At 39.0% G+C, this 21,200-nt stretch overlaps 1 protein-coding gene across 1 annotated transcript in view; it reads right to left on the reverse strand.

Moving 5' to 3' along the window:
• The window catches only part of TOP1 (DNA topoisomerase I), a 268,572-nt gene that overhangs the window by 223,140 nt on the left and 24,232 nt on the right, over positions 1–21,200 (reverse strand). Inside the window, exon 3 of the mRNA XM_053714593.1 lies at positions 4,313–4,400. Coding sequence (XP_053570568.1) covers positions 4,313–4,400 — 88 coding nt within the window. The remainder of the gene's footprint in view (positions 1–4,312; positions 4,401–21,200) is intronic.

Below are 21,200 nucleotides of genomic sequence, written 5' to 3' on the forward strand. Positions count from 1 at the left end.
AATTCCTTAAATGACAGTTTCAGGAATGGGAAAAAATGCCAAAGGACAAGCTTCTAGCAACCAGAAGCAATAAAAAATGAGACTTAAATAATGTGGAGACAAAAGTGACGCCCATATTTTTTCGCGCCAAATAAGACGCCCACATTATTTGGCGCCTAAATGCTTTTTGGCGCCAAAATGACGCCACATCCGGAACGCCGACATTTTTGGCGCAAAATAACGTCAAAAAATGACGCAACTTCCGGCGACACGTATGACGCCGGAAACGGAAATAGAATTTTTGCGCCAAAAAAGTCCGCGCCAAGAATGACGCAATAAAATGAAGCATTTTCAGCCCCCGCGAGCCTAACAGCCCACAGGGAAAAAGTCAAATTTTAAGGTAAGAAAAAATGTTAAATTAAAATGCATTATCCCAAATATGAAACTGACTGTCTGAAAATAAGGAAAGTTGAACATTCTGAGTCAAGGCAAATAAATGTTTGAATACATATATTTAGAACTTTATAAACAAAGTGCCCAACCATAGCTTGGAGTGTCACAGAAAATAAGACTTACTTACCCCAGGACACTCATCTACATACAGCAGATAGCCAAACCAGTACTGAAACGAGAATCAGCAGAGGTAATGGTATATATAAGAGTATATCGTCGATCTGAAAAGGGAGGTAAGAGATGAATCTCTACGACCGATAACAGAGAACCTATGAAATAGACCCCGTAGAAGGAGATCACTGCATTCAAATAGGCAATACTCTCCTCACATCCCTCTGACATTCACTGCACGCTGAGAGGAAAACCGGGCTCCAACTTGCTGCGGAGCGCATATCAACGTAGAATCTAGCACAAACTTACTTCACCACCTCCATCGGAGGCAAAGTTTGTAAAACTGAATTGTGGGTGTGGTGAGGGGTGTATTTATAGGCATTTTGAGGTTTGGGAAACTTTGCCCCTCCTGGTAGGAATGTATATCCCATACGTCACTAGCTCATGGACTCTTGCTAATTACATGAAAGAAAAGAAAGAGAAAGAGAAAGAGAAAAAGAGGGAGAAAAAGAGAGAAAAAGAGAAAAAGAAAAAGAAAGAGAAAAAGAAAGAGAAAGAAAAAGAAAGAGAAAAAAGAAAGAGAGAGAAGAGAAAGAGAGGAGTCTGCCCCCTACTAGATCCGGTCCCGGATCGGGGGCTACCCCTTCATGCTGTCTTGGTGGCAGCTGCAGGCTTTTTGGCCTGTTTACCCTTGTTCCAGCCCTGGTAAGGTTTCCAGGTTGCCTTTGGCCATGAAGCGTTACCCTCTTGCTTTGCAGCCGGAGAGGATGAAGCGGGGCCGTTCCTGAAATCGTGAAAGGAACAAAAATTAGCTTTGTTTTAAAAGCTTTGTCCTGAGGGAGAGCATGGCCTTTTCCCCCAGTGATATCTGAAATAATCTCTTTCAATTCAGGCCCGAATAGGGTCTTCCCTTTGAAAGGAATGTTCAAAAAGCTTGGATTTAGACGACCTGAATTTTTCGCCGCTAACTTAGCTATTTGGAAAGCGGCGTCAGTGATAAAAGAATTAGCTAGCTTTAGAGCCTTAAGTCTATCCATAATTTCCTCATATGAGGTCTCCGTCTGGAGCGAGTCTTCCAGCGCCTCAAACCAGAAAGCAGCTGCAGTAGTTACAGGAATAATGCAGGCAATAGGTTGGAGAAGAAAACCTTGTTGAACAAAAATTTTCTTAAGTAAACCCTCTAATTTTTTATCCATAGGGTCTTTAAAAGCACAACTGTCTTCAATCGGTATGGTTGTGCGTTTAGCTAGTGTAGAAACAGCCCCCTCCACCTTAGGGACCGTCTGCCACGAGTCCCGCATGGGGTCAGATATGGGGAACATTTTCTTAAAAACAGGAGGGGGGACAAAAGGGACACCTGGCCTATCCCACTCCCTAGTAACGATATCCGCAATCCTCTTAGGGACCGGAAACGCATCCGTGTAAACAGGGAGCTCTAGGTACTTGTCCATTTTACACAATTTCTCTGGGATCACCAAAGGGTCACAGTCATCCAGAGTAGCTAATACCTCCCTAAGTAAAACAAGGAGGTGTTCTAGTTTAAATTTAAAAGCCAATGTATCTGAATCTGTCTGGGGAGGAACCCTTCCTGAATCAGAGACTTCTCCCTCAGACATCAAATCCCTCGCTCCCACTTCAGAGCGTTGTGAGGGTATATTGGATACGGCTACCAAAGCGTCAGAATGATCATAATCTGTTCTTAAAACGGAGCTATCACGCTTTGCAGGTAACACGGGCAGTTTAGATAAGAAGGCTGTAAGAGAATTATCCATGACTGCCGCTAAGCCTTGTAATGTAAAAGGGTTAGACGCACTAGAGGTACTAGGCGTCGCTTGTGCGGGCGTAACTGGTTGTGACACTTGGGGAGAGGCAGACGGGCTACCCTCGTTACCTTCAGTCTGAGAATCATCTTGGGCCACATTCTTAAGTGCAACAATATGATCTTTAAAGTGTATAGACATATCAGTACAAGTGGGACACATTCTGAGAGGGGGTTGCACCATGGCTTCTAAACACATTGAACAAGGATTTTCCTTAGTGTCAGACATGTTTAACAGACTAGTAGAGTACACAAACAGGCTTGGAATCACTTTAATCAAATAAACACAATTTGAAAAAAACGTTACTGTGCCTTTAAGAGATAGAAAGAGCACACAATTTTACAAAACGGTGAAAAAAGCAGCAATCTTTCTGAAATTTTCACAGTATGTAGCTAAAGCCTTAATAAGATTGCACCCCAAGTTTCAAAACGATTAACCCCTTAATGCCCAAACCGGAGCAGCCTAAAGCCAACACCTGGTTAAATCACTACAGCACCTTGCCACAGCCTTGCTGTGGCCCTACCTTCCCTTAGGGATCAGATTTGGGGGAATATAGCTTCTTTTAGGCCCTCAAACATCAGCAGGACCCTCCATGTGAAACAGCATGAACTTCTCTGCAATTCTAACTGTGCATCTGAGGCAATTAGGCCCCTCCCACTCTACTCCGGAGCTGTGAGGCCTAGTAAATCACTCCTAAGTGACTAAAAAATAGCCATGTGGTAATAACCCCAGAAAAAAAAAACCCCCAAAAGGGCTTTCAAAGTGTCTTGCAAAACGATTTTTCCTTAGCCAAACAATCGATTGCCCTGAATAAGTGTCAACCAGTATATTAGCCCTATTATGTAAGCATTCAATTCCTTACTAAGTCTGTGAACATAGCTTACCCTCCCCTCATGGGGATCTTGTCAGTCTCTTCTAGCATTATCTCAGTCTTGTCTAGAAATAAATGACTGAACATACCGTATTGCAGATCACCCTGCAAACTGTCCCCCCCCCCAACTTAAGTTTTCTGGTACTCCTCAGTCCTGTGTGGGAACAGCAGTGGATTGTAGTTACAACATGCTAAAATAATTTTCCTCTCAGCAGAAATCTTCATCTCTTTTCTGCTAGAGAGTAAATAGTACAAACCGGTACCATTTAAAATAAACTTTTGATTGAAGATAATAAAACTACAATTCTAAAACCACATTCACTTTACACTCCCGAGAGAGACCCTAGTGCTTAGAGCCAGCAAAGAGAATGACTGGGGGGGTGGAGCTAGAGGGGGAGCTATATGGACAGCTTTGCTGTGTGCTCTCTTTGCTACTTCCTGTAGGGAATGAGATGATGAATCCGTGGAATGTAAAGGATGAATCCGTGGACTGGATACACCTTGCAAGAGAAATAGGGATGATCAAATAGAGGTTAATACATAGTTACACACTGCTAGGAGTACATAGCAGACAGCATACATCAATTTTTATATAGCTGCATGCAATAGACACTACTATAAAAAAATATTCAGATACTGATATTAAAATCTTACTTAGAAGAAAAACCCACTGAAAGTGGATGTATAGAAAAAAAAAAACAGACACCCCCCCCCCCCCTCTTCTTCTGCATATGAAAAGACTCTTTACACAAACAGGAACTAGCTGGAGTAGAAATACATCAGTATACGTTAAAACTTTGGGGCTTGGTTAAGAGTCTGAAAATCAGCGCAATGTTATTTAAAAATAAGCAAAACTACACATTTAAAAAAAATAAAAAAAAAATAAAAAACACACCACACACACCTAAAAATATTTATGCACCGAAATCTAGTGTATAATGTCCCTTTAAATAAAACAAGAAATATGTTAGGTGGACAGAGTAAAAAAAAAATAAAAAAAAAAAAAAAAAAAATATGTATGAAGCAGATACAGTACACATGTTTACCACTTCTCTGTATAACCTTCCCTCCACCTTACCTGTTGTTGTGCTTAGATTTTTCACGATCTTTGTCTTTCTTGTGTTCTTTGTGTCTATGTTCTTTATCTTTCTTAGGTTTGTGAGAATCTTAGAGAAAAAAAAAAAAAAAAAAAAAATATGGAGAATACATCAAGCAGTCAATAAGAGCCAGAAACAACTTCTAATCAAAGCGTTAACGAAGAGGACAATTTAAAAAAAAAAAAAAAAAAAAAAAAAAAAAAACACAACTTGCCCTATGATGGAAACTACAGAATTTAAAATTACACATTTAAATGAAATGGAGCCTACATAACCGCTCTACTGTCAAACCAAGGAATTCAATTTCTGTATTGTCCACAAGGTTACAAAAATGACTCCTGCAAACATACATAATTTTCCCAAATATTCTTAAACTGTAATCTTTTGTTCCTCTAAAAGAGAAAAATTATCCAATCATCTCTCTCTATGTTGTTTTAAGCCCAGAAGAAACCTGCTGTACTTATATCTTAATACACAATACTAAAGTTTAAATTCTGTTTTATAAAGCTTACTAATCCACTAGGGAAATAAGTAGAACAGAAGTCATCGTGCTACTAGCTATTTTACTTATGGGAACAGTCTACACCAAAATTGACATGGTTTAAAAAGATAGATAACGCCTGTGTTACCCATTTTCCAGCTTTGCACAGCCAACACTGTTAAAAAAGGGACAGTCTACTCCAGAATTTCTATTGTTTAAAATGATAGATAATCCCTTTATTACTCATTCACTAGTTTTGCATAACCAACATGGTTATATTCATACACTTTTTACCTCTGATTACCTTGTATCTAAACCTCTGCAGACTGTCCCCTTATTTCAGCTCTTGACAGACTTGTATTTTAGCCAGTTCCCTGAGATATGCAACTCCACGGGCGTGAGCACAATGTTATCTATATGGCACACATGAACTAACGCCATTTAGCTGTTTAAGAAAAAAACCGGTCAAAGGCATTCAGATAAGAGGCGGCCTACAAGGCCTTAGAAAGTAGCATATAAGCCTGCTAATTCATGTGTACCATATAGATCACATTGTTCTCACTCCCACAGAGTTGTGCAGGACACCGCACTAATTGGCTAAAATGCAAGTCAATAGCCATGAGATAAGAGGCAATCTGCAAAGGATTAGATACAATGTTATCACGGAGGTAAAAAAAGTGTATGAATGTGACCATGCTGGCTATGCAAAATTAGGGAATAGGTAACAAAGATTCATTTTTTAAACATTTAAGGTACAGTAAGGTAACACTAAGCACTTCTTATAGCAACAAACAGCACAAATCAGTTCTGTTTAGGAAAGAGCTGCAGTACATTTTGCACATATTCCACACCACTAGATTCAAGCTTAAAAAGGTGAATCAGGCATTATATTTTTTTATATTGTTGTATTTAATAGCTTACTCCATTTATACAGTACATATTAGTGCTTGACAAATGTGTTACATTTTTGAATTAAGAAATCTAGAAACCACTTTTCATGTTGCAAGTAATGAAACTTCATGGGTAACTCAGATTTTAGCTTATTTGGGCCAAAAGTACATTCAATTATTAAAGGGACATTAAACCCAAATTTTCTCTTTCATGATTCAGATAGAGAATACTATTTTAAACAACTTTCTAATATACTTCTGTTATCTAATTTGCTTCATTCTCTTGATATTCCTTCCTGAAAAGCATATCTAGATAGGCTCAGTAGATTCTGATTGGTGGCTGCACCTATTTGCCTCATGTGATTGGCTCACCCATGTGCATTGCTATTTCTTTAACAAAGGATATCTAAATATTGAAACAAAATTAGATAATAGAAGTAAATAGGAATATTGTTTAAAATTGTATTCTCTGTCTGAATCATGAAAGAAAAATTTTGGGTTTAATTTCCCTTTAAACCCTCAGCTACTAGTAACACAATTAGCCTCTTTACGCCTGGGCTTGAGACTTCTGTGCCCATGAACAATAGTAACTGTGGCACTTCAACGGCTGAAATGCAGCTACATAGTAAATTACAGAACATAATTGCTCCAAATAAGAGGAAGCACAACATATTTGTAATGATTAAAATGCTAAAACAAAGCCCAGGAAAAAGCCCTCTTGAGTGAAGAAAACCAGACCGAGGGTACCATGCATCCTTACCTAAATCTGGCCCCTTGCCATTGGAAATGTTTAGGAAATATACTGCGTTTACTAGTCAAAAAAAGGCTACTGCAATAATATGTGCTCCCTGTGTCTTAGCAAATTGGCTATCACTGATGAAAAGGATTATCAAAACCCAATGTAGTTGCTGCACATGGAAAGATTTTGCAATAGCCTTAAAAGGGACACTCAATCAAAAAATAGAATTTATGCTTACCTGATAAATTACTTTCTCTTGTGGTGTATCCAGTCCACAGATTCATCCTTTACTTGTGGGATAGCCTCCTTCCCTACAGGAAGTGGCAAAGAGAGCACACAGCAGAGCTGTCCATATAGCTCCCCCTCTAGCTCCACCCCCCCAGTCATTCTCTTTGCTGGCTCTAAGCACTAGGGTCTCTCCACCCCCCAGTCATTCGACCAAAGGTTAGGAAGAAAAAGGAGAAACCGTAGGGTGCAGTGGTGACTAGTTTAAACCTGACTTAATTGCCAGAGCGGGCTGTGGACTGGATACACCACAAGAGAAAGTAATTTATCAGGTAAGCATAAATTCTGTTTTCTCTTGTAAGGTGTATCCAGTCCACGGATTCATCCTTTACTTGTGGGATACCAATACCAAAGCTTTAGGACACGGATGAAGGGAGGGAACAAGACAGGTACCTTAAACGGAAGGCACCACTGCGTGCAAAACCTCTCTCCCAAAAATAGCCTCCGAAGAAACAAAAGTATCGAATTTAAAAAAAATTGGGAAAAAGTATGCAGTGAAGACCAAGTCACTGCCTTACAAATCTGTTCAACAGAAGCCTCATTTTTAAAAGCCCATGTGGAAGCCACTGCTCTGGTAGAATGAGCAGTAATTGTTTCAGGAGGCTGCTGGCCAGCAGTCTCATAAGCCAAACGGATGATGCTTTTCAGCCAAAAGGGAAAGAGGTAGCAGTCGCTTTCTGACCTCTCCTCTTACCAGAATAGATAACAAACAAGGAAGACGTTTGTCTGAAATCTTTAGTTGCTTGTAAATAGAACTTTAAAGCACGAACCACATCAAGATTGTGTAAGACGTTCCTTCTTCGAAGAAGGGTTAGGACACAGAGAAGGAACAACTATTTCCTGGTTAATATTCTAGTTAGAAACAACTTTAGGAAGAAAACCAGGTTTGGTACGCAAAACTACCTTATCTGCGTGGAACACCAGGTAAGGTGAATCACACTGTAAGGCAGATAATTCTGAAACTCTTCGAGCAGAAGAGATAGCTACCAAAAACAAAACTTTCCAAGATAATAACTTAATATCTATGGAATGTAAAGGTTCAAACGGAACCCCTTGAAGAACTGAAAGAACTAGATTTAGACTCCATGGCGGAGCCACAGGTTTATAGACAGGCTTGATTCTGACTAAAGCCTGAGCAAACGCTTGAACATCTGGTACCTCTACCAGACGCTTGTGTAAAAGGATAGACAGAGCAGATATTTGTCTTTTTAAGGAACTAGCTGACAATCTTTTCTCCAATCCTTCTTTGAGAAAGGACAATATCCTGGGAATCCTAATCTTACTCCATGAGTAACCCTTGGATTCACACCAACAAAGATATTTCCGCCATATCTTATGGTAGATTTTCCTGGTGACAGGCTTTCTAGCCTGAATCAGAGTATCTATAACTGACTCGGAGAAACCACGCTTTGATAGAATTATGCGTTCAATCTCCAAGCAGTCAGACGCAGAGAAACTAGATTTGGATGCTTGAACGGACCCTGTATTAGAAGATCCTGCCTCATTGGCAGTGTCCATGGTGGGACAGATGACATGTCCACTAGGTCTGCATACCAAGTCCTGCGTGGCCACGCAGTCGCTATCAAAAATCACAGAAGCCTTCTCCTGCTTGATTCTGGCGACCAGACAAGGGAGAAGGGGAAACGGTGGAAAAACATAAGCCAGATTGAAGGACCAAGGCGACCACCTTGGGGTCCCGGGACCTGGACCCATAGAGAGGAAGTTTGGCGTTCCGACGGGACGCCATCAGATCCAACTCTGGAGTGCCCCATAGCCAAGTCAGCTGGGCAAAAACCTCCGGGTGGAGTTCCCACTCCCCCGGGTGAAAAGTCTGACGACTAAGAAAATCGGCCTCTCAGTTGTCTACTCCTGGGATGTGAATTGCTGAGAGATGGCAGGAGTGATCCTCCGCCCACCTGATGATTTTGGTTACTTCCGTCATTGCTAGGGAACTCTTTGTTTCCCCCCTGATGATTGACGTAAGCTACAGTCGTGATGTTGTCCGACTGAAATCTGATGAATTTGGCCGCAGCTAGTTGAGGCCATGCCTGAAGAGCGTTGAATATCGCCCTCAGTTCCAGAATGTTTATCGGGAGAACCGTTTCTTCCCGAGACCATAAGCCCTGAGCTTTCAGGGAGTCCCAGACCGCACCCCAGCCTGGCGTCGGTCGTTACAATGATCCACTCTGGTCTGCGGAAACATATTCCCTGAGACAGGTGATCCTGAGACAACCACCAGAGAAGAGAATCTCTGGTCTCCTGGTCCAACTGAATTTGAGGAGATAAATCTGCATAATCCCCATTAAACTGTTTGAGCATGCATAGTTGCAGTGGTCTGAGGTGTATCCGAGCAAACGGGACTATGTCCGTTGCCGCTACCATTAGTCCGATTGTCTCCATGCACTGAGCTACAGACGGCCGAGGAATGGAATGAAGAGCTCTGCAAGTAGTCAAGAGTTAACTTTGACCTCAGTCAGAAATATTTTCATTTCTACCGAGTCTATTAGAGTCCCTAAGAAGGGAACCCTTGTGAGAGGGGAAGACCTCTTTTTGATGCTCACCTTCCACCCATGAGACCTTAGAAAGGCCAATACAATCTCCGTGTGAGACTTGGCTCCTTGGAAAGACGGCGCCTGAATTAAGATGTCGTCTAGGTAAGGCGCCACTGCTATGCCCTGCGGTCTTAGAACCGCCAGGAGGGACCCTAGCACCTTTGTGAAAATTCTGGGAGCAGTGGCTAAGCCGAAGGGAAGAGCCAAAATCTGGTAATGCTTGCCAGAAAAGCGAACCTGAGAAACTGGTGATGATCTTTGTGGATAGGGATGTGTAGTTATGCATCCTTTAGATCCACGGTAGTCATATATTGACCTTCCTGGATCATTGGTAAGATTGTCTGAATGGTCTCCATTTTTGAATGATGGGACTCTGAGGAATCTGTTTAGAATTTTTAGATCCAGGATGGGTCTGAAAGTTCCCTCTTTTTTGGGAACCACAAACAGGTTTGAGTAAAAACCCAACCCTTGTTCCGCAATTGGAACTGGGTGGATCACTCCCATTGTATGTAGGTCTTCTACACAGCGTAAAAACGCCTCTTTCTTTGTCTGATCTGTAGACAGACGAGAAATGTGGAACCTTCCCCTTGGGTGGAGCTATATGGACAGCTCTGCTGTGTGCTCTTTGCCACTTCCTGTAGGGAAGGAGAATATCCCACAAGTAAAGGATGAATCCGTGGACTGGATACACCTTACAAGAGAAATTAAACTTTCATTATTCAGCTAGAGCATGTCATTTTAAACAACTTTCCAATTTACTTCCATTAACAAAATGATTTAAACTTTGAGTAACCACTTATGTGCAAGAATAAGTGTGTATGCATTTGTAAATGGCTGATGACTGCCACATGGTACAGGGGGAGTGGAAAAAGACAACAAAATTGTCAGAAAAAAAAAAACATAATTTATGCTTACCTGATAAATTCCTTTCTTCTGTTGTGTGATCAGTCCACGGGTCATCATTACTTCTGGGATATAACTCCTCCCCAACAGGAAATGCAAGAGGATTCACCCAGCAGAGCTGCATATAGCTCCTCCCCTCTACGTCAGTCCCAGTCATTCGACCAAGAATCAACGAGAAAGGAGTAACCAAGGGTGAAGTGGTGACTGGAGTATAATTTAAAAGATATTTACCTGCCTTAAAACAGGGCGGGCCGTGGACTGATCACACAACAGAAGAAAGGAATTTATCAGGTAAGCATAAATTATGTTTTCTTCTGTTATGTGTGATCAGTCCACGGGTCATCATTACTTCTGGGATACCAATACCAAAGCAAAAGTACACGGATGACGGGAGGGATAGGCAGGCTCATTATACAGAAGGAACCACTGCCTGAAGAACCTTTCTCCCAAAAATAGCCTCCGAAGAAGCAAAAGTGTCAAATTTGTAAAATTTGGAAAAAGTATGAAGCTGTCAGTATATTTATGAAAATCTTAGCAGTGCTATCCAAATAATATATATAAGTTTATGGCAGGGTTATAAACACAATACAAAGAAATAGAAACCCTTATCAACCATGCACCTACTAGACCATACAATTAATATAAATATCTGAATTCTTTTATTTAGTTAATATCCATAAACATATTGAACTATATTTGCAATAAAAGGAAACTAAATAAAAGTTTATATGCGTTAGAACCAACTCTTAAGATATGCTATTCTTCTTACAAAACCCAGAACAATATACCTTCACAATTCAGCCTTATTTATTTAACACAATGGGACTAAAAACCTTTAACATCCAAGCAATACAATTCTAAACAGTGTTTATAAAACAATAGGATAAAATATATATTCTGCTATTTAACTGCAATTTATCCTAATACAAAATTAACCGACAATATCAGAACTTGTATAGATGAGTTACTTAGCCAATTCAGACACAGATTTGAACAATACCTAGGCTTATAACTACCAATTTAAAATACAATATACTTCACCAATTTTGAACCAATTCGTAGCGGTCTTTAGGTCATCTCATTTGAAAGAAGGTTTTTGCACAAATCAAGGATAAGTTTTAAGCTCCTTGCTGAAGTGAACTTTTTTTTTTTTCAGGTATATCGCAGCCAAAATCAGATCACTAATTTTCAACAAGTTACAGACAACTCTCTCTTGTGCATTCAACACTCCCATTATATAATCATTGATGACATCATGTGGGTGGCACTACGGGAGCTGACCTTCCCATTGGTTATCTGGGAAGTCTAAATCGGATTGGCCCTTGGAAATTTCATTTTTAACAGCCAGAAAGAACCTTCTGGCTGTAGTTCTCGCAACATAACACCAGGTGGCAGCATACAGTACAACATAGCAATACAATACAGCATTTCTGACATTTTTAAGCAAGTTAATTTTTTTTTTATAAAATGGTTATTTAATCAGATCACACTCTCTGCATTAATCATATATAACCCCAATTACAGATGGTTAATATTAGGTTATTTTTTCTGATTATTCTGATACCAAATATGTTATATTATTAACATTTTATTATATTAAGGTAATTTAACACTGCTAATTATTAGCTTAAAATGCATTATAATTTTATCAGTATTCTGGCATTTCTATGTGAATAATAGCTTATTTTTAATTCAGTATTGTACTGTATTCCAAGTGAATCCTGTCTATGTAGATCTGAAATAAGAAAATAAATGTTAATAATCACTTCTCTTCAGGTCCATAAACATCTATTCATGTTTTTAAACACACAGAGGCTAAGTAAGATCTTTTGTGTTTTCAAAACATATACATCATTTCTATGTATATCTGAATTTATTTCCTATATAAATATCCCCTGCAGCAATCATCCACCTAATACAATGTGCTTAATTTTAATATATATATATCATGAATCATAATGTAAGTCATTTGTCTTCACTGTATTATCCTAACATTCTAACTTTTCAGTAACTTCAGTTGCCAGACTTTTTGTCTCATACTCACCACATGGGGTCAATCCATGAGGAGTTGTAAGAGTCTTTAAAACAGCATATTTCCTGTTTAGCCAGCAGTGCAGATGAGTATTTGATTTTATTTGTGTCACCTTCCCCCAAGAGGGGTTTTTGCAGTAAGTCTTCAAATAGAGATTCAGTGAGATAGAACTGTTGTATCACACGTGTCAAATTCCAAAGGGGTCCTTGAACACATTCTTTTCTCACCTCACCAAATGTTCTGAGGTTATAAAAATCTGCATATATAGTCAAATGAATAGGGTCACTGAGCTATTTCCTTTAGAAAAGAAATGTTTGTGTTTCAAAAAGGCTCTACTGATCGTCAATCCTGATAGACGTGTATTAGAAGCTGTGTTCAACAAACTCATGTTTAATTAATCCTGAGTTCTCATCTAACATATACAGTGTATAAAATATACATATATATATATATATATATATGTACACATATGTAATATTCATCATAATATTCATATACTCTGACATAAATCCCCCTTCCAACTTCAAATAGATGTAGGACACATGTATTTGAATTGGCTTAAAGTCAGTGGTATTTGATGAGGATCAACCGTATACCTCATAGACAGTCTCTTATGAAGAAAGTTTGTTATTTTGAGCTTTCATGTTTATCAGTTAGGCATCTTTAAATTACAGTATGTCTTTAGTGCATTTGGGGATATGACACTTCATTCTCCCTCTATGACTTGTAGTTGGGACCTGGGATGACATGCCCGCAGTTGATTTATATGTACCCATTTATCTATGAAACCTTCATTTTTGGGGATCCGTATTTTATAGGCCACTGGAGATATTTTGTCAGTAATGACAAAAGGACCTTTCCATGAGGGAAGAAATTTCTTCTCCCTAACCTGATCTCTTCCAAAGTTATAAAGATAAACTTTATCATTTATTTCATATTCCTTTTTGGATGTTTTGAGATCATAATAGGTTTTAGTGGCAGTTGCGGCTCTTTCTAAATTCCTTTGAGCAAATGCAAAGGCATGTTGCAGGTGTCTCCTTAGGTTTTCCACATATTGATGTGTATTGGCAGCGTTTATCAAATTTTGGTCTGATGTACGGTACAGCAGATGCTGAGGTAGAACCATTCTTCTACCAGTCATCAGCTCAAAAGGTGACATCTTGGTAGCACTACTTGGAGTTGCTCTTAATGCCATTAAGACTAGAGGTAGTTTTATATCCCAGTCTTTACCTGTTTCACTCACAAACTTTTTGAGGATTTTAACAATGGATTGGTTGTAACGCTCTACACCACCACTTGAGGCAGCTCTATAAGCAATATGGAGCTTTCTTTTAACCCCTAGTATTTTCCACATTTTTGTCATCACTTCGCTAGTGAAGTGGGTCCCCCGATCTGATTCGATTCTTTGGGGCAAACCAAATCTGGAAAATACATGGTTGATGAGCAATGCTGCACATGTTTCAGCACTATTGTTAGGTGCACTAATGCACTCTACCCATTTAGTGAACAGGCATGTCACTGTTAACATGTACTTGTTACCTCTTGATGACCTTGTTACCGGACCAATAAAATCAATTTGTATATCTGACCATGGCATTACCATCCCCCTTTTCTGCAATGGCGCTCTATGCGTTGGGGCAGTGGGTTGGAACTGTGGACAGATTAAACACCCTTGACAGTAGGTTTGAACATCTTTCAACATGTGTGGCCAAAAAGCGTAGTCACGCAATATTTCGTACGTGAGTTTGGCACCGCGATGACCAGATGTGGGAGCATCATGGGCATGTTGAAGCATTAGACCTCTGAACTTGGTGGGTACTACCCACTGCTGGATGCCAGTTTTGGAGGTTCTAATTAACAAACCATCCTGTAACTTGAATTGTGATCTAGATTTCATTAAGATTCTAAGATCTTCTTTGCCAATGCAATCATCTTTTGAGATGGGGTTGCTTTCAGGATCTTCTATGTGTTTATAGAAGATGCCTATAATGGGGTCTTCTTTTTGACTAGTGATCAGGTCCTCACTAGGAGAATCCTGACTCCATTGTACCAAATTAGGCTCACTCTGTTGTTTTGCCTGGTTTCTGGTAATGGCTTCTACCTGAATTGCACCCATTAAGTGGTCAATATTAAGGAGTTCTCCAGTTATGGCTCCTTGTTTGGCTAATGAATCCGCAAGGTCATTGCCTTCCTTATCCGGACCTAGAATTCTGGAATGACCCTTGGTCTTTTTCCAGTGTATGGTTAAATCATTGGATACTACCAGATTATCAATCTCGCAGAACAATTTGCCATGCTTGACTGGTTTGTTATTGCTTTTCTGCATGCCATTTCTTTTCCAAGTTGGCAGGTATTCAACAAAACTGTCACGCACATAATTTGAGTCAGTTATGATCACAAATTCATGAATACCATGTTCAATAGCCATTTCAATGGTTTTGAAAACAGCAGTTAGTTCTGCAACTTGACTGGATCTTGGTCCAATGTTGAAACCTACAGATATATTTGGGAATCCATTTGCCCCAGTTATACCAATGCCAGCGACTAATCTGCGCTCATTATCAATAGTGGCATGGTAAGAACAACCATCAACATATACCCAAGGTAATGTTTGACAATGGTCCTCATTGTACATTTTATATGGGGAAAGCAATTGTTCCTCCAGAAAATCATCTTCTGATAATTCTTCCCCAGGATCACTAGCAGTACAGTCGTGGAGCTCAGCGAGCCCTTGTGCGACTGTATTCTTTTTATTCTGCTTGTAGCGAATTTCTAAGGGCCAGCCTTGCAAGGAAAGAGTCCACGCTGTTATGCGGCTATTAGACAAATTCCCATCTCTTATTCTCTCACTTTGCAAATATAGCAAAGGCTGGTGGGCCGTTTCTACAATAATTTTCTCGCCCTGTATATAGCTGCGGAAATTTTGTAGAGCCCATACAGTAGATAAGAGGGCTTTTTCGCAATCGCTAAATTTTATTTCTACTGGGGATAGATTTTTGCTCGCATAAGCAATGGCTTTGTTCAAATTATCATGCTTTTGGTATAACACAGCACTCATGCTTACATCTGTGTACCCTGTTTCTAAGTAGAAAGGTTTACCACCTTCAGGGTACACTAAGCAAGGTGCTTGAGTGAGTTTTCTCTTCAGCTCTCTGATGGCTGTCTCTTGAGACTCACTCCAGTGCCATTTCACATCTTTCTTCAGAAGAAGTAGTAGTGGTTTAGTTAATTCCGCATAATTATCAATGAATTTGCGAGAATAATTTGTCATACCCAGGAATGATCTCAATTCCTTTAAGTTAGTTGGGTTTTTAGAATTCACTATCGCTTCTACCTTTTTCTTCTGGGGATTTAATCCGTCAGAAGTAACTTCATGTCCCAAGAAGTTTACACGAGTGCGGCACCATTGAGCTTTTTGCAGGGATAATTTGACACCTGCCCTTTTAAGTTGGCTGAGGACGTGTTTAAGCTCTGCGATGTGTTTTTCAAAGTCTGTGCTTTTGATTAAAACATCATCAACATAAGATAAGGTCCCCCTTTCCAGTGCGTCAGGCATAGCCTTATGCATGAATACAGCAAATTCATGTCCAGAATTTATGTATCCAAATGGAAGTCTCTGGAATGCATACTGAACCTTTTGGAAGGAGAATGCTAGCTTATATTGGTCCTCTTCATGTACCTTTATGGTCCAATATCCCTGTGCACAATCAATGGCAGTGAATATTTTGGATCCCTGCATTTGTGCTAGGCACTGGTCAATGTATGGTACAGGCCAGCCAGACATGTATACTCGTTTGTTTAGCTGTCTTAAGTCAGCACACAAACGCCATTGTCCATTGGGCTTAAGGACACCTAGAATAGGATTATTATAAGAGCTGTGCACCTGTCTGATAATACCTCTTTCTTCCAAATTCCTTATGATCTCTGCAAGAGAATCATATGAGGCTAAGGGAAGTCTGTATTGTTTGACAAATACAGGTGGCGCATTAGGATCTGTTTGTATTCTTGCAATGTGCAAGTCTGTGGTACCACAGTCATAAGAATCCTTAGCGAAAATATCCTTGTACTCCATCAGGAGTTCTCGCAGCTGTTGGCGTTCATCATCGCTAGAACAGCCATTGGCTAAGGATATTTGCTCTTCGACTATTTGCTGAAATCCTGGAAAGATTTCAGGCTGTCCTATTTCATAGGCTTCTTCCAACCTAGAGGTGAGATCCCCTTGATTATAATTTACATTGCTCCCATGACTCTGGGGATTGGGGTAATCTTGCTGTTTGATTGGCTGATCAAACACTAGAGAGGTTTCTTCAATTTTACAGATGCCTTCCTCTGAGCTGAAGGGATAAATAGATTGAACATTAAATAGACCCTCTGGCATGGATGCAAAGGATTGTTCTATTAATTGTTCTTCAGTTAGGTATCCTTCAGGTATTAGCCCAATTACATTATTCTGGAATCCAAAAGTGTAATAACTTGATTCCAGTGCATATCCTATGGTAGTTCCCTTGGATAATGTTATATCCTGTGGGGTCATGTTATGCACAATAATATTTATTGGAACAGTTCCAATATTCACCATAGGAGTGTAGGTTACTGAGACACCCAGATTGTGTATTCTATGAGAGAGGCAAATCAGTGTTTCAGAAGTTTTTAATTTCTGACCTCTCTTTACCTGTAAGGGTAAAAGAAATTTATCAGCCCCAGCAGGAATTATAACATCGCTAGATACCTGCATATTCACAGCATATGGCAATTGCTGGTTTGATTTCAGGGCTGCATTTTCATCCTGAAATACTTCAGGGTCCCCCTTTAACCTGCTCCAAAGGCAAGAGTTAATCAAATCTATTTGTATGGCATATCTATGTAAAATATCATTGCCAATGTATATTTGATTATGGGGAGTATTTAAAACTAAAAACAGGTGCTTCACTGACTTATTTCCTATAGAGATAGATAATAAGCACTTAGCTGTGATGTTATAGCTTTCAGACCTGTTATCCAGGCCGTTGACACAGTGGTCTTGGGGAGAAAGATATTTAATCACTTTAGGTTCAGCTATTTGCTCTAATAAACCTTCGCTGATATAGCTAGCTTCCTGTTTTAAGTTTATTTTAGCATACTTGGTTTTACCAAGGTCATGTACTTGTATAGGGATAAATAGATCCTCTTTAACTCTCTCAATCCCTGTGAGGTATTGAGCATGGTCTCCCCCTTTAGGGATTTTAGGATCCCCCTTGTGGAGTGATATGGTTAATATATCGCCATCTAGGGAGATATTCGCTATCTTTCCAGGCGATATTTTAAAAGTATTACCATCAGAGCCACTAAAAGGAGTCTGATCATCTATTTGTAGAATAGTGATTTCAGGTGTAGAGTTATTCCTGAAATGAATCTCCACAGCATCTGGTTTCTCTTCCACCACGTGACAGCTGTGTCGGGTGCGAGATGTACCAGATTTTTCATAATTGATAGGCCGTTTAACTTGCGACCAAATTACATTATTTATGCAATCAATTATGGTGCTTAATCGCTTCAGGAGATCACTACCAATAATTAAACGATCAGTTGGCAGATCCACTATAATGACAGGGTGTCTTATGACCCTGTTCCCCAATTTAAATTTTAACCAGGCAATACCGTAGACTTTTAGGGAATCACCCCCAACACTTATCAGAGAACCGTCAAATTCTTTTATTTTAGGTTTGTGGGGTGTTAGCTCATTTAGCTGTGTGTAGTACCTGTGGGATAAGATAGTTGCCTGTGACCCAGTGTCAATTAATCCCCTGATAGGGTTGGAGACTGAATCTTGCAGCTCAACTAGTACATAATATCTTCCTGCAGTTTCTATCATTTCACACATAAAATTTGCATTCTCATACATTTGTGGGCTTCGCCACGTATTACCTGAGTTTGCCATGCTTTCCGATGCAGAAGAAGCTTCATACCTACCTGTTTCCTCTATGACAGGGTCGGCTGGATTCTTTTGTACTGCATCTGTGGAAACAAGGTTAAGAGAGAGCTGCAAAGGAAGAGATTTGTTAACTTTTTCCGGCTGATGTCGCTCATTGTCACAGCTAATTTGTCCGTTTCCGGTCTGTGGGGAGATAACATGATTAGTATCATTGATATTTATTACTACATTTTGTATATCTCTCCCCTCCCCTTCAGGTGATACTGCAGTATTTATGACTGTGCCTGTGGTCCACTGCTGACCACTGGCTGTACCCCTAAAAAAGTATTGTTCGGTTGCTGAGCCGTAGATTTTTGACTCATATTAGCGATTTGTTCGCTCAACCGATTTAATTGGGTAAACAGCATATCTACCTGATTGTACAAGTTACCTCTACCCCTGGGCCTATCTCTTGGTGCCCCATTGTACTGATTCCTGGACCATTGGGTTCCCTCAGAATCAGGGCCACTATTTCTATTCTGGCGTGGTTGCCCCTGGGGTTCAGCTTGTTCAGCATTAGTACTTTGGGGAGCATTATATACCTGGGGTGTCTGGTTACCCTGAGAATATCTTCGCCGTCTATTGTATCTACCCTTGCGCGGATACCAATTATTCGGTGAGTATTCTCTTTGTGAGTAATTATTCACCTGATTATGTCCCCCACTTTGGTTATAGTCTCCCTGCGCCTCAACCTGTGTAGGGGGAGGGGCAGAATTAAACCTCTGTGGAGATGGCCTGTTTTGACTGGCCACCTCTGCATAAGTTCTCTTGTTAGACTCCAAATTGAGGGGTTTAGGTGACACCCTAGTTTCTGCTACAATTTTGGGTTTTGATTCCTTTTTAACCCCCTGCTCACTGGACTGCTGAATAGAGTATAATTTTGTACTCTCTTTGATCAGCCATTCCAATGAGCAGTCCTCATCAAAATCTCTAGCTAAGTTAATTTTGATGGGTGTAGGCAGTGCTTCAAAAAATAAATTTACAAATTCTGAGCCGTCAAATTTGGGATTATCTTCAGCCATACTGTACGCATTTTTCAATACAGAAAGGAATTCGATTGGACTCTGATTCGCACGACACTTTAAACCATATACCGCTATCTTCGCAGCAGTTTTAGTGCGATATTGCCCGAATTCTTTTCTGCATTGTCGTTTTACCCCATTCCAGGAATGAATATTCATATCCTTTAGTGAGGCAAAGAATTTGTGATGCTTACTGTCAAATACCCAAGGCAGAAATTCAATTTTCAATTTCTCACTTGTAACATTCATTATAGCTAACGCATTTTCAAAAGCCTGTAAATGATCAATTACAGATGTTGTTCCCTTATTGGAGAATATAGGTACTGCGCGTTGTACGAAGGTGATTATTTTATGGGAATCATAGACTTTACCAGACTTATTTTGGGATTCTCTGTTAGAGTTTCCCTCCCCCGCATCAGCTGCGCTACAGCTGTCCTCTGGATTTACATCCTGAGGGGATTGTCTATTTGGGAAATCTACTTCTGACCCGTTAGGGGTCATTTGTCTATGTTGTTCTATATATTTTCGTACCTCGTCCCTGACGCGTTCGCTAAAGGAGTTAGCATTATCTGTATTATTCTCATTGCTAATATAGGGGTTTTCATTATGGCGATATGACCTTTTTAAATCGCTTAATTCTCTCTGGCTTTGCGCAAGCTGTTTATTTAAATCTTGTATCTGCGCGATTAAGTCCATATTGTGCTTATCTAAGGTGGCTAGGTTTTGGGCAAATTCATCCATTTTATTTTTGGCTATTTTTAAACCCTCTTCGCGTCTGCGCGAGGAACGAATACTATTTTCTAGCTCCTGTATTTGCAATCGTTTGTCTGTGACACAAAACGACATTTCGTCAATTATGCATATTAAAAGGGGCCAGGATTTTAGTATTAGTTCATCTCGCTTTTTGGGAGCTTCGCATTGATTAATCATTAATAATTCCTGGAAGAATTCATTCTCTTCATTCCACATATTATTATTAACGGTAATATTTTTAGCCCTAGTTTCAAGCATATCCACAAAATCATTTAATTCACCAGCAATATTTAACTTCCCTTTAATGTAACTTAAGATATCTTTCTTAAGGACCTGACCTTTAGTAATGGGTATTGTAATGGGACCAATTTCATTGCTATGTATAGAATTAAATGAGTCACTTCTGGCTACAGACATTATTGTATTGGTTTAGTATTTATTTAAATAAGATGCTAATACAATTTTTGCCAATAAAAAGAGAGAAAAATTTTATATTTCAAAAAAAAAAAAAATATTATTAATTTTGAAATATGAAAAATTAATATTCCGAAATATGAAAAATTTATATTTTTGATTAACTTTGAAAATATGAAAAATTAATATTTTTGATTAATTTTGAAATATGAAAAATTAATATTTTTATTAATTTTTCAAAATTAATCTTTAATAATATTTCAAGATATTAATGTCAATCTCGAAATATGAAAATTAATATTTCAACTTTTCAAAAAAAATATATCTTCAAAATATTAATATCGAAATATGAATTTTTTTTTTTTTTTTTTCTCTTTTATAATAATTTCTGTTTACTTACAAATATATTATATCAATTATGATGGATATTATTAAATCTCATGCAATGCCTCCAATTATTATGTCAGTATATTTATGAAAATCTTAGCAGTGCTATCCAAATAATATATATAAGTTTATGGCAGGGTTATAAACACAATACAAAGAAATAGAAACCCTTATCAACCATGCACCTACTAGACCATACAATTAATATAAATATCTGAATTCTTTTATTTAGTTAATATCCATAAACATATTGAACTATATTTGCAATAAAAGGAAACTAAATAAAAGTTTATATGCGTTAGAACCAACTCTTAAGATATGCTATTCTTCTTACAAAACCCAGAACAATATACCTTCACAATTCAGCCTTATTTATTTAACACAATGGGACTAAAAACCTTTAACATCCAAGCAATACAATTCTAAACAGTGTTTATAAAACAATAGGATAAAATATATAT

Source organism: Bombina bombina, chromosome 1, assembly GCF_027579735.1.
Source record: "Bombina bombina isolate aBomBom1 chromosome 1, aBomBom1.pri, whole genome shotgun sequence".
In the NCBI taxonomy this organism is placed as follows: Eukaryota; Metazoa; Chordata; class Amphibia; order Anura; family Bombinatoridae; genus Bombina; species Bombina bombina.